This window comes from Arvicola amphibius, chromosome 12 (genome assembly GCF_903992535.2).
Source record: "Arvicola amphibius chromosome 12, mArvAmp1.2, whole genome shotgun sequence".
In the NCBI taxonomy this organism is placed as follows: domain Eukaryota; kingdom Metazoa; phylum Chordata; class Mammalia; order Rodentia; family Cricetidae; genus Arvicola; species Arvicola amphibius.
Window position 1 is genome coordinate 61,611,824 of NC_052058.2, and position 14,137 is coordinate 61,625,960.

The following is a 14,137-nucleotide window of genomic DNA, read 5'->3' on the forward strand; positions in this document are numbered from 1 at the left end:
GTCTAACAAACAGAGAGTTATTTAAATTCAAATTTACTGTTACCAAGAACAATGAATCAATCTTATTTGACTGTCAAAAATTCCAAGGCTGGACTAGGCTGAACTGTGTCAAGTCATCAGAAATGATGTGTGCTCCCAGAGAACAAGGGCTTCCTGTGTACCCAATCTGTAAGCACTTAAACCATATAAGCGCAAACCCTGTACCTAGCCATTCATTTTCTGCACGCTTTGCTGGTCCATAGGTGGATACAATGAGGATATATACTACAGAGCCATTTGGGATTGTCAAAGGCTGGAGACAATTTGATGCCCACCTTTGAGAGAGTGGAAAGGCAAATGTGATGGGCACACATCAAGTAATATTTTACAATAATTAGAAGTAAAAGACTGACGAATCTAAAAGTGCCAAGTGCAAACAATTTGTAATGAGTTATATAATACAAAACACCTTACACACATTTAAATCATTCATAATCAAAACAATTCTGTAAGAATATGTTTTTCAAAGGGTACCCATTGGATGTGTTGGGATGGCTGTATATGGAAGACAGAAAAAGAACTGGGGCAAAAGAAAATAAATGGTGAATATAAACAGGGACCTCACTGAAGGCTGATATTGATAACACACAATAAAGTGGACAGTTTGATTAATACAAGCCTTTGATCTGACATTTAGCTATTCATTTAGACATGCTTGGGAAGGTATATTCTTATGATATGATTAGGGTGCCAGTTCCTTCTCCACAGCCAGATCTCAGAGGAGCAGGAAGGCAGACCTCCCTCTGTGTGTCTCTGTCTATCTGTCTGCCTGCCTTGTCTCCCCGCCCCTTTTTAAGTGGTAGAGCAGTGGGAAATCCCCCAGCTCCTACGTGGAAGTAGGGGCAGATGATGCTCTGGTGTGCAGACAACACAGGCTTCCCTTTCCAATAGAAATTCTGTTAACCATGTGTTTTTCTAGAATCCACTACTCACTGGGTTGGAGTCTAGGATTTGCCAGTTTTCACTCATTTTTACAACCTAAAAAAACTGAGTTTTATGTCAAAGGAGACCTCAGAGTTTTCCTGAAGAGAGTCACAGAGCAGCCTGACCTGGAAGGGAGATAGCAGGGGGCAAAGGCAATAAAAAAAGAATAAAAATACAAAAGCAAAATAAACAAAACATCAACCTCCTCATTACTCATCTCTAGCTACCTCTTCGCTTAACCTCAAGGTCAAGACAACCCTTTTATAGTGTTCACTGTCTCTGAGGATGAGCTTTACCGCGAGTCTTGTTTGCCTTTTATAGTATTAAAAGAGACAATGAAATCTGCCTCTCAGAAGATCATTTCACCAAGTCCCTGTGGCTCTGCGGGGAATAGATTTGTTTCCTCATTTAAATTCATGTCTCTAAAAGACAAGTAGACCTTGGATGAAATTTCAGGAGACAGCAAATTATAAATAATGTATCCATATTTTTTCTTTCCCATACGACTTGTATATAATTCCCCCTGGAGCCTTGTGCAAACACCAGAGACAAGAGGACAGGAAGCTATTAACATGATGAAAAGATTGGAATGGGCTCATGTTGTGTGGTATGAAGCTAAGAAAAGGCATCTTGATCGAAGGAGGTTTTGAGGCCAGATCTAGTCTATAATAATGATGATGGGGAGGAATCGAGGAGTAAAGGAAGGGAAAACTATAATCAGGATATATTATGTGAAAAAAAAAACAATTTTCAAGAAAAGGAAAAAATTATTGATTATTATTATTAGCATCTCAACTATTTCCCAGACCATTAAATAAGCACCTGCTTGAGTGACTCCTTTATCTTGGTCACCCCAGGGCGAGATGAATGTTTGTCAGTGATGGAGGCTACTTTGAAGCCAAACTTTAAACTCTGTTGTCCATCAGAGAAGTCACAGAAAACTCTCACACAATCAGTGCATCCTCAGAATAGGACGATGCTGTCAATTAAACTGAAAGGATGCTAGCGGCATAAAGGAAATTAGCCTCTAACTCTTTCAGCCCTGGTGTACTGTCGTGTAGACTTCCAGTGTCCCCCAGACTTGCTCAGCAGGATTAATTAATTCATGCCCATGGGTTCTAGACAAGCAACCCTTTCAATCTTGGATTGGGTCAAGATACTCTGTTTTCCACTTTGGCTTCTTTCCCTTTTGGCACTTTCCCCACCCCCACCTTTAGTAAGCAAATGCACTTGTATTCTCTTCTTTGATAAAAATTTCCTCCGGGTAGGGGGCAGAGACTGTGGCAGGAAGTAAGTAATTATTAATATTAACTGGCCAATGATAATGCAGCCCTGTGTAATGTACCCTGGAAGATTTGTACTGTGGAGGCAGACAGAACCTGACATTAGAGGGGGACTTCGGCCTTCATACTCTGAAACTGCACACCTTTGTAGCATCCTTGCATAGGGTATTAAGAATCTTAGTTCTGTTCTCTTCAGTTTTATCACAAGACCTCCACTTCTGCACTCTGAAGCTGAGATTTAACTCTTCAGTTCATCTCTCATGTCTGAATATACCAGGCTTTGTCCATGGGACTTGGTCATACATTATTTCTTGCCCAAGAAAGTTTCACTCAGCATCTAGGTCTCAGTGGGTTCTGATAAATCTCCAAAACAAAGCCAGCAGGTTTTGGGATGCATCTGTGACTTAAATTTCAGCTTTAAGACCACAACTCCCAAACCTGGACACTCTTTTGCTACATATTAGGGGATAGTGGTGAGTTCATTGCTGGTACCCTAAACTCTATATGGAACGAGTAGCTCGGTTGGTAGCTATATTCACTGAATAGAAGTTGGGCTCTTCAGTTTTTTTCCTTTTCTTTCTTTTTTTTTTCTGACTTGACACTGAATATGTTTAAGGAGCCCATTGTCAACTTGAGTCCTGTAAGAACAACAAAACAGCCTAAATAGACACCAACAGTCACCTGAACTGCCCATCAAACCAAGTCTTTTGCCAGCTTCCTCTCCGGATTGCCAAGTGAGTTGTCAATTACCTGATTTAATCCTCCCAAGACCCTGGCTAGATCTGGAGTCCCACATCTAAGACAAGGCAGTGATGGTCACAGAAACTGTTGCACTTCTAGTCCAGAGGGATCTGGAAGGGGCTGTAGCTGTAGATACCACAGAAACTTCAGACATTTGATACACTGCTCACTTCTGCCAACTGTGACATCAGCAGGATGAGAATGAAAAGCTCATCTAACACTGAGCATTTGGGTGACAAAGTGATTCCTTTAATCCAATAAACGTGCAAACTGGGAGATCTGTGCATTTATTAGCTGTGTTCTTTTTACGCTGAAAAAATTCTTAATTCAGCAGAAAACTCCTCCCAACGGGTCTTTAAGTGGTGGCTTCATAAAGGACCCTTTAATTAGCCTATGAATGTGCAGGGCTGAGTTTGAACAAGAGGTAACACCCTAGTTCTTAATAAGGTATCTTTGAGATTGCAAAATAAACTTCAGCCTCAGAAGAGACATCAAGCATTCTCTAAGTTCCACTTGGTAAGAATATGTCATGGATTCATCTCTCGGTTCTGTGAGCAGTTTATTTTTATTTTCCCATTAAAATATTTGCTTCTGACTAATGAACTCATTGGAGACACTGTTTAAAGTTTTGAAAAGTATTAAAAACAACGGAAAGGGACTCATTCATTATTTCACTGCCCAGCTCTTTGCTATCCAGAATAACTATAGCGAGAGAAGGGAAGTGGGGGCTGATTTCTGTTGCTTCTTTTGAGATGGAGGGCAGGTTCTGGGACATGGGAGGAGGACCCAGTCAGAGTGGTACTCTGAAATTCAGGAAACCAGGGTTTAGGGGTGAGGAATATGCTCATAGTGGTCCCACTGGTGGATATACCCTCATCCCTAAAACATGAAAGTCAAAAGTCTGGGCTGGGTGTGGAGTGACACATCACAGACTAAAAAGGGATGCCAGGGAGGTAGGTGGCAGAGAGCAGTATTAACAGTTCAGATCCAGAGCTGGACGGTTTGGAGTCAAATCTCAGCTGTCTAACTTAAAAGTCATAGAATCTTGAATGAGTGCTCTCATTTTTGTTGTGCCCTACTTTCCTTGTCTGCAAAACAAATAAAATAGAGGTAATAGTCTATAGGACAGAGGCTATTGTGAAGATGAAATTAAATACTGTTCAATATGTACATAATGTGTTTAGGACAGTGCTTGCCAGAAAACCATGTAAGATTTTGATTTCTGAAACCCTTCTCCTTTTCTTCTTTCTGTAGAGCCAGGAATCAAACCTAGGACCTTGAACATATTAGGTAAAAATATTGTATTAAGCCACACTGCTATTCCTGGGCTTTTTATTTTTATCCATCCATCCATCCACCTATCCATCCACCTATCCATCCATCCATCCATCCATCCATCCATCCATCCATCCATCCATCCATCTATCTATTTTTATTTTGTGGCGTTGGAGTTGAATCTGGGGCCTCATGCAGGCTAAGCAAATGCTCTGCCACTGAGTTACCTGCTAACTCATATTCCTGTCCTTTAAAATTACCAGTGGTTTTAAAGATTGAGTAAGACACTGAATGCATAAAAGAACTTGTGCTTGCAAAAGTGTGAGGGTTTGTGAAGTTCGGTACTAAAGGTTTCTGCTGTTAAACTTACTAGAAGTGCAACTGGACAGGCATCAAGGGAAGGACAGAGAAAGAAAGAAGACTTTTGTAGAGAAACAGGCAGGAAATTGGAATGAGAAGCAAACTGACATCTCTACTTGGTGCCCTTAGTTGGTCCACATGGACCACCTCTTTGGGCTGATGTTTCCATGATCACCTCAGTGGTGAGAAATTTCTGGCAGGGCCTTGGGAAAAGGGAAGGAAGGAAGAGGAAGCTGAGTGTTTGTAATAGGCTCCTTCCAGGCCAGGGCTCAGCAGAGGTGCTGAGGAGGCAGGCGCCATGTAGGGAGAAGAAGGCATCAAAGTGACGCCAAGTCCCTCACCTGTGGTGAAGACAGTAGAGGTGAGGCTGCTCCTTGTGGCATCCTGAGCTGCCTGCAGGAGCACTGTGTAGTCTGTGTTCTCTGACAGGCCCTCCAGTCGGATCCACGTGTCCTCAGCATCCACAATCAGCTCCTGCAGAGGGCAAGAATAAAGAAAGCCGGGGGTGGGGGGACAGTCAACTTGCATTATGGGACAGTAGGGAAGCTGGGTCAGCAACGCTGCCTTCTCACATCCCACAGTAAGGAGAAAACTGCCAATGAACAGGGGGCGGGGGCAGCTCCCACGTGAGGTTTAGGGCTTCTATCTCACAAATGCACATGGAATAAATTTAGGTACCTGAGTTATTGAGTCAGTGGCTTCAGGCTGCATTGGGCTTACTGTGGAAGAGAAGCAGCTGAGGAAGCAGAACCCTAGGCCTCTCTACCACCATCAACAGACTTGCTTTACTTAGCTTGGTCTCTAGATTTGACTTCTATATATGACTTTCACTTTTTAAAGGATCTCACCTCAAGAGAAGGTTTGCCAGCTAGTGCTCTGGTAGATTGCTTAGACCGATGACACAAAACCAGAATGTATCATCATCTCATTATTGTAGGCTCCAGAGATGGTGCTTTTATAATGCTTATCAACGTATAAAGGCCTCTTGGGTGTATTATCTGCCTCATGTTTGCTTCTGATAACACAGGATTAGGAGCTTGTCATGTTTTGCCACCATGATGCCCAGAAGACCACCACACCTAGTAATGATCCAGAGAGGACACTGGCACTGAGAGAGGGTTAGTGCTTTACTGCAGTGTGGGCAGTGATCAACAGCAAAGCCACAACTTAGCATTTCCTGGTTTGTAAACCTGGGCTCTCTCAATCGCAGGCTGTGTATCCAGGATCTGGAACCCCATTGGTTGCCTGTTCCTTCTCCATCCCTGCAGTTTCCATGGGTCATTCCACTGGCCAGTTTCCACATGAGCTTGTGTGGGAGTAAGGGTTTTTTCCCTTTCCAGATAATACTTGCCTTGCGGCTACCATCAGAGGACTTGTATGTCAGGATATAGTTTTCAATCTCTGCTCTAGGTGGCTGCCAGGAGATCATTGCACTTTGCCTGGTGACTTCGCTGGCTGTCAGGTTGGCAGGAGGGTCCAGGACTGCAAGAAAGAGAAAATGCCAGGATGTCCCTATCTCTCCAGCTCTTCCTTATTGGACTTCAGGCATGGCAGTCTTGCTCACAGGGCTGCCCTTGGGCCGGCTCTAGTTATGGCTTGGATGGGAACATAAAGGGTGCTAGTATCCTTCTTTGAAGTGACTCCCACCCCCACAAGCAGGACGCTGAGCTTAGGCATGGCATCTTCCAATACAACTCTTTATGCTTAGGCTCCTAAATCCATTAACCACGGTCTACTTGAATTTGTAGCCACCTTGTATCTTCTCTTGTCCTAATGTTCTGGTCATGATTTTACTCAGCAGCTCCCCATTACCATATCGAGCTCTCTAATATTCAGAGTTTCCTGTACCAGATACAGTCTTAGTACCAGATTTCTTGTATGGCTCTGCTCTTGTCACCTAGATCCTGGGAGTAGAAACATAGGTGCTAATTGAATAGTAATACAGTATTTGTACAACGTTCAGTTGAATCATCTTTGGATCAGCAAAACCTATAGCTTATTACCTACTCCATTACAAGGAAGCATTTTTTTTGGTTCCACATAATCCTGCAGGGTTTATACCAGCCATGCAGGAGTTGTACTCACGGGTAGAGAAGTTGGTGGCAATGGTGCCACTCACGAGAGGCCCACTGGTGGCATACATGGTGATGGTGTAGTGGGTGCTAGGAAGCAGGTCAACAAGCTGGAATTCTTCACTGATTCCATCAACCAGGATGGTCTCTCCTGCAACTGAAATCAGATCCGTACAGATAAGGAGAGACCGACCATGTCTAAAGGCATTTCACATGGACTCAATATCCGAGAATTCTGGGAGAACTACAACATAATGGAGTTTACTGCCCTGTTCAAGGATCCCCTTTCATCTTTCATTGTCCAGAAAGAGTATTCTATACATGGAGGCCAAACTGTGTCTCTACCTTCTACTCAGGTCACAGTAATCAAAGAGTAAGAAGAGTCCTTGTTTATTTGACTGTTTCCTTCCTTCCACTTTCCCCTGTCAAGTGCTCCCTCTTTTATCCCGAGAAAATTGAGCCCCTGCCTCTCATTACATTTATATGACAACTCCAAAGTTCTCATAGTCCTGACTGCTTCTCTCTGGACCAGAAAGTTCATCAAGCTCTTTGCTGAAATGCAGATCTTGGGACAGAACTGAGGACAAGAATCGGTGCCACTGATCAGTGCTGTAAACAGAGTCAGCCCGCTTCTGTGCCTGCTATTTGTATTACTCCAGGCTTTAGGACAGCCATGCATCATTGCCATTATAGGCTGAATTTATTATCAATCAATGACTGTGTTTATCACCACTGCCTTGGTTGATCATTTTGACCTGTGGGCCGAGTTTGGCTTGTATTTCTATCATCTTTCACCTTGGTTGAGTTTTTGGATCACAGTTTCAGTTTACTAAAACATTTTTAATGTGGATTCAATCAATCATGGTTTTGTTTTATATACAAATTTTGTAAGCACATCTTCTCGGGCTCATTCAAGCTGTTAATAAAACTGTTCATTAGTTCAGAGCCAAGCCCTCTGTTAGACAATTAGAATATTTCTGAATCATTCAGCATTTAACAAAGTTTATTAGTATAGCTCCAAACTAGGTCAGACCTGATGCTTGAAGTTTGTTGTGATCTAAAGACAAATGAAACAGGCATATAAAGATGTCTTTGAAAACAACCTAAAACTCCTTAGAAGAATGTACATCATGACTATCTTTTTGTTATCTACTTTGTGATATCCTGCCATCCCTCAATGCTCTACTCAACTAAACTATGGCAGGTCCTACATGCTCATCTCTCTCCAAATACAGGAAGGATGTATGTTTCCTTAGAATTCCCTCATCATTTTTACTTTCTCTGAGATCTTATTCCTTTCTTCCCCTCAATACCCTGATTCTAAATTATGGCAGCCCATTGGGTGTAGCTCACTATGCTCAGTCTTGCATAGTTCATGCCATATCTCATGCCAGGCTATATTTACTTCCCTGTATCACCACTAGAGGTAAGTTCCATAAAGATAAGAACACAAGCATTGCTTCTGAACTTTTCTAGGCTTAGTGAGTACATAGCCTATGGGAGGTTATCAAAAGCATTTGCTGGATGAATGGTGTGAATGGAGAAGACAGAGCTGTGTGCCTTGTCATTGTGAGCAGGTGTGTTGATTGCCTTAGGGGAATGGGGAATACTTTGTCACAAAAGATAGGGCCGCAGCTAAGACCTGAAAGACAGACTTACTAGGTTGACTCTTGGGGAGAGAAGTTCCTGATGAAGAAAATGGTGCATAGGCAAATGCAGAGAGACTTGAAGGCTTAGAAAGGTATCCTGATTTAAGAAGTGCTGGGCCATGATACACACCAAGGGACAGTAGGAGTTGAGAAGGGCTTGGCAAGAGCATAGAGGGGTTGGGATGTATCCATGGTATCTTTCTTTGAGAAGGACTATGCCATCAGCTATAGTTTCTATCTCAATCAAAGCTATAGTTCTTTTCCATCTCAATCAAAGACAAAACGATATTCAGCTTTCTAATACTGTGCTGAAAGGTAAATGTGCTAATAGAGTTGCAAAGCCAAAAAAAAAAAAAAAAAATAGAAATCAACGAGGAAGCTCTGTGATCCTGAGCTGGTACATAGTACTGACTAATGCCATTTCCGTTTTGTTCGATAGTGTGTGTTAGTTTTCATTTTCCCCAACTTTGACGACAAATTATTCTTCGCAGCTTGTAGAACTGGCTTTCTCTTCCGTCTCTGAACATCACATCGTCTGCCTGCCTTCTGTTCTCTGGTGTCTTTGTTCCCTAGATTATTGAATAGAACTCACAAATAATTCTGTTATCGTATGTTTAATTTTGGACACAAAAAATTTTCCCTAAGCCTAGATATTTGGAATATGCCTCCGTTTTGCTTTGAGTTTCTCTAGTCAACTTCAAATGGTGTAAAGGGAGTGAGTGTGGTGAAAACAGCACTGATATTCAAATTTTTGTGTTGATTTAAAGTTTGGGCCAGATGTACAGCCAGTACAAGAGAAACATTGCTTAGCAGTTCTAAATCAATTGTCACCTGTTGTGGTGGTTTGAAAGAAAATGGCCCCCAAAGGGCCACTATTAGGAGGTGTGGCCTTGTTGGAGGAAGTGTGTCACTGTGGATGCAGGATTCAAAGTCTCATATGTGCTCAAGATACAACCCAGGGCCTCGGATCATTTCCTGTGGCCTCTGAGTCAAGATGTAAGAGCTCTCAGCTCCTTCTCTAGCTCCATGTCTGCCTGCATGCTGCCCTGCTTCCTGCCATGATGCTAACGGAATAAACAAACCTCTGAAAATGTAAGCCACTCCAATTAAATCTTCTTCTTTTTAAGAGTTGTCACCATCATGGTGCCTCTTCACAGCAATAGAAACCTAACTAAGACACCTTGTTAGCATGTTATCTCCGCCAAGTTTGATCCTGTAACTTCTAGTTCTCAACTTCCTAATGGTGTGATCCTTTAAAATAGTTCCTCATGTTGTGGTGACCCAAAACCATAAAATTATTTTTATTGCTACTTCATAACTGTAATTTTCTACTGTTGTGAATTGTAATCTATGTATTATGATGATCTTAGGCGACCCCTGTGAAAGGGTTGTTCCATCTCCAATGGTGTCGCAACCCACAGGTTGAGAACTGCTGTTCTTTTTATCTGCAGCCCTTTGGTGAAGATCTTAGCTCAGTTCTAAGTTTTGTCTTCCCACTGTTAGCTCTGATTTTGGGTTTGTTCTTGGTTGCTCACCTTCCTTGAGCCTTTTAGACTGGGCTTGTGTGATTCTCATCAACTGTTTACAGGAGTTGGGGGGGGATTTCTTGAGGACTTTATAGAGCTTGGGAGCTACATCATTTCCCCAACCTGAGGTAAATTCTGGTTGGACTTTCAGCTGGGAAAAATGAATTACTTCTTCACTTCCATACTGGCTTGCAGCTCCAGTCCCTATGACCCCCACCCATAGACACTCACTTGCAAAGTGTGTGAGGACAATGACATAGTTCTCCACTTCACCCATGGGTGCTTTCCACTGAAGCAGAGCTTCTGTGGGGGTGATGTTGGTAGCAGTCAGATCCGTAGGGCTATCCATGGCTGAAACCGAACAGGAGAGTTTCAGGTTAAAGAAAGAGCAACTGCAGGGTAGAAGTACCATAAGCCATCAGAATTTTTCCATGTGGTGCCCATCTGTCACTCTTCTGGATAAAACTTCCGGAGTGCAGACTGATTCTTTTTCTACCTGTCTGGCTCCATTCATCCCTTTTTTTCCCTCCCCTTTTCCAATATCCACTTCTCTCCTAATTGCCCTAAATCCTTCTTTTAAATTAACTCGGTAATTTATTTTGTGCAGAATTCTTTGACAGGTTCAATGGGAAGTGGAAAATTCGAAACACTTTCTGTTGTATTTTAGATATTTTAATCTCGATGGTGTGAAGAACCTATTGAAAATGTTATGATTCTTTAGTTACTGGGATAACTCTGCTTTCCAGTCCACTTGTTCTTTTACATATGCAAGGGTGACCTTTATGGAAAGATCTCTTTGAAGCCCAGGAAGTGTGGAGGAAGTGCAGGACACCCACACCAATAGCTCGGTCACAGAGTCATATCCATTTCCTGAATTCTTACATCACCATTGACAAGCTTCACTCTCCACTGTGTTCAGGGCTTCCTTTTTTGTGCATAGAGAACTTAGGGGATTCACACAAGCTTAGGGGAGCCAAGAGTGCCTATCAGGGGAAGAAAGTCTGCTTTGTGAATGGATTATAATTTTACTCACCTGTGCTATAACTTACGTGTGTCCTTTTCATAAGGTTGGAATTGATTTATAAAGTGGATGCTAGTATAATAATTTAAGTGTTAATTCAACCTGAGTCATACAATTTATGTTTGGGAACCAAATTCCACGGTTAGTCTACCCCTGTTCTTTACGTAAGTGAGCTGTATTTGGTGATTTTTTTCTCTCTCTCTTTTTTGCTTATGTTTTTCATCATAAAGTAGCAATCAAAAACCCTTATAATTTACTGTTTTGAATTTTATCTATAATCTGTGCTTTCAAAAACCTCTCTAAATGCTGCTCTTACTAAAGTATAGTTGGGAGATTTCTGAGGTGTGAATGTTCTCTTGAAGGGGTTCTCGTTTCTAAAAGATTTAAGATCATTGTGAGTACTTTAAAACAACAAACTAGGACACTTGAGTACAGCACAGTTCTGGGAAGTCACCCAAACAGTCCTTACTAACTTGAAGGAGGGCCATGTGACTTGGTGCACTGTGGAGTTTCTGCTTTTGAGATGTTTGCTGGCCAAGAGTGGCAGGAGTTAGCCCTTGGACCCAGTCACAGCCCTCTTATCATGGGAGCAAGGTGTTCTAGAAAGCCATTTTATGATTCTCAATGAGAAATTATAGCAGAATTGTCAGGAGGGCATGAAAGGGGCTTTCTTGGCTCAGTGGACATTACTTCTGGTCAGCGTTTATTAACCAGATGCTTTAATGATCTCAGATAATTAGAGGATTAGGGCCAAACTGAATGATAAAACATAGCCTGTGCATCTACAGTCACACACCTGGAAGGAGGAAGAGTAGGAGAGGTCAGAACACCCTGTGCTGTCCTGAGAAGGCTGCTTAATGTTTCTGAAAGACGTGTTTGCCACTGTGTAAAGAGATGCCGTTACTGCAATTGTGAGAGCGTCTACAAAGCAGTGAGAAATTGTTAGGCACATTTCCCTCCTTCAGGAAACGCCATCTCCAGGGAAATTAAGAGGTGTCGGAAAATCCAGGTGTTCTCTTAATGAGGCAGGCTGAATGTTTTCCTACATGTAGAAACTATGCTTTAACTAGAAGGTCTGTTCTCGATGTCGAGGATGGAAACTGTTGTGCCTCCCAGTGACATCTTTAGGAATCTTTGCTGACTCTACCAATACACTTGCTTAAGGACCAGAGAGGAAAGGCTAGGGGAGCTGCTGAAAGGGAGCCTGTCCTCAGGCTTATCCAAAGAACTAGTTTTTTGAAGAAGGCATGGAAAGGGGGCTTCTCTTCCTACTTTCCAATATTGTAAAGAGATATTGTTCTATCTCCTCCACTTTCCTTCCTCTGTAGCTCCCTCTGTAAAGAGGCTTGGGGACACAGGGAACACTTGGGTCTGATTAGATAGCCTATAAAAGGACAGGGACTATATAGTGTTCTTGTTGGTGACTGAGGATGCTACGTGGGGTCAACCTCACCTCACTGCCTTCATACGGGTGAAGGATTTAGAACCTTTTTCTTGGAGCATAAAGTGAAGGCAGACTGTCTAAGATGAATAATCTCACCCCCCAATTTCCTGTAACTGAAATAATAACACTTCCCTGAGGTTCTCCCCCCACCATCCCCAAGTCTTAAAGAGATCCTGTTATCCAAATGTCTGCTGCAGAATGTGTCTCCACCATGCATCTTTGAAGAGCATTCTTCACAGTGGAAATTCCTAACCCGAAGCAGCAAGGCTCCTCGAGTGTGACTCACTGAATTCCTATAATTAGACAGGACAGTCTGGGGAGAGAAATCACAACTTGTCTCTCAGGACACGGTGAGTCAGAGGAGACCAAGAAATGGTGCCTCAGGCCCTGGAGCCAATATCCGCTGTATGAACTGGAATAATTTCACCCTGCTTCCTATGTTTGTTTTAAACCTGCTGCTCGTGTCCTGACCTGACACTCGACAAGGGAACCGTGTTTACCTGTGTGCACCAGGGTGCAGACGCGCTCACTCTCCTCCCTGCCCCGCACACTGTTGAGGCTTATTTCATATTCAGTAGCTGGATACAGCCTGGTGATGGTGAACTCTGTCACAGTGTTGGGCACCACGGAGCTGTCCAGCCGTCCCACTGAAGAAGAACAAAACCCATCATTAGAAGTTCAACAGCTCTCTCATCCATAGGTCCATGGCTCAGTGTGCACTGGGACATTGGGTCAAGAAGCACAGATGGATGTGGACTCAGAATGCAATAGGGAAGGCAGATCAATAATGCATAAGATGGTAATGGTGGAGTTTAAATAAATCTTATATGCTGGCCTCACTCTTTCATTTTATTGGCTCCTTAGAACAAAAGTAAGTGAATTATTTACTATGTCGGTTTCTACCAGACTGGTCTTTGCCGAGGTGACCATATCAAGGCAGTATAATGGGCAGAGCTGCAAAAAGTACTTATGCAGCCCAGAGAAAGGTAGCCTGGAAAACTGTCCTACCCAGCGGGAAGTGGGCATGCCTTCCTCAGTGTTAACAACGCCTCATGCACCAGCAAGAGCTGGCACTGTGCAGGCAAGGTCTCAGTCAACTTCTCTGACTCACATATTGGCTACAACGGCAGGATTAAGATCATATCACTGTGGTCCCCTCCAGGGCTCCATCTGGCTCTGCTGGGCCTCCATCCATGTCCTGAATTCTAGCCTTAGACTTTATGCTTAGGCGAACACATGTAGCCCCAGCTTTAGGCAAGGTCTTTTAAGGTTCATTGTTTCTCATTGCACAATTTAGCTAGTGGTGTCCAGTTACTTCCACTGGTGACGTGTCTGGCTTCCATGGTCATGTAACCAAGCCTATTTTGAGAGGCGGTGAATTCATGGTTCCCCAGTCATTCTTTACTGACAACCTCTCATTTTGAGGAAGTACACTGCAGAGAGATACCAGTGTCCCGTGGATGTGATAGGAGCCCCATATTATTCTCTACCCAGATTCAGACCTCATTTGTGTTTAATTAAAATCATTTCTTTACCTTGTGTGGGTCGATATGATACACGGTAGTAATCAAAAGGTGCGACAGGAGAGCTCCAGGAAACCGTCACCGAGTCCTTAGTCACATTGCTAATTGTGATGTTTTTGGGGGGATCAATTCCTACAAAGATCAGGGAGTTGTGGGAAAAAGACAGAAGCATAGTTTGAAAATGGAATTTCTACTCCTAGTTTGCATTGATCCAATAGTGTCCCATAGGCAGGCACAATCCTATATAACTAATGGTACATCCCTAATTGGCTGGTCAGTG

The 14,137-nt window shown here is 42.9% G+C and overlaps 1 protein-coding gene across 1 annotated transcript in view; it reads right to left on the reverse strand.

Annotated features, from left to right (window-relative positions):
• Tnr (tenascin R) overlaps positions 1–14,137 on the reverse strand; it is a 79,145-nt gene that overhangs the window by 21,410 nt on the left and 43,598 nt on the right. The window contains exons 11-16 of the mRNA XM_038349719.1: positions 13,870–13,989; positions 12,835–12,981; positions 10,101–10,220; positions 6,708–6,851; positions 5,974–6,104; positions 4,964–5,096 (exon numbers count right to left, since the gene is read on the reverse strand). Coding sequence (XP_038205647.1) covers positions 4,964–5,096; positions 5,974–6,104; positions 6,708–6,851; positions 10,101–10,220; positions 12,835–12,981; positions 13,870–13,989 — 795 coding nt within the window. The remainder of the gene's footprint in view (positions 1–4,963; positions 5,097–5,973; positions 6,105–6,707; positions 6,852–10,100; positions 10,221–12,834; positions 12,982–13,869; positions 13,990–14,137) is intronic.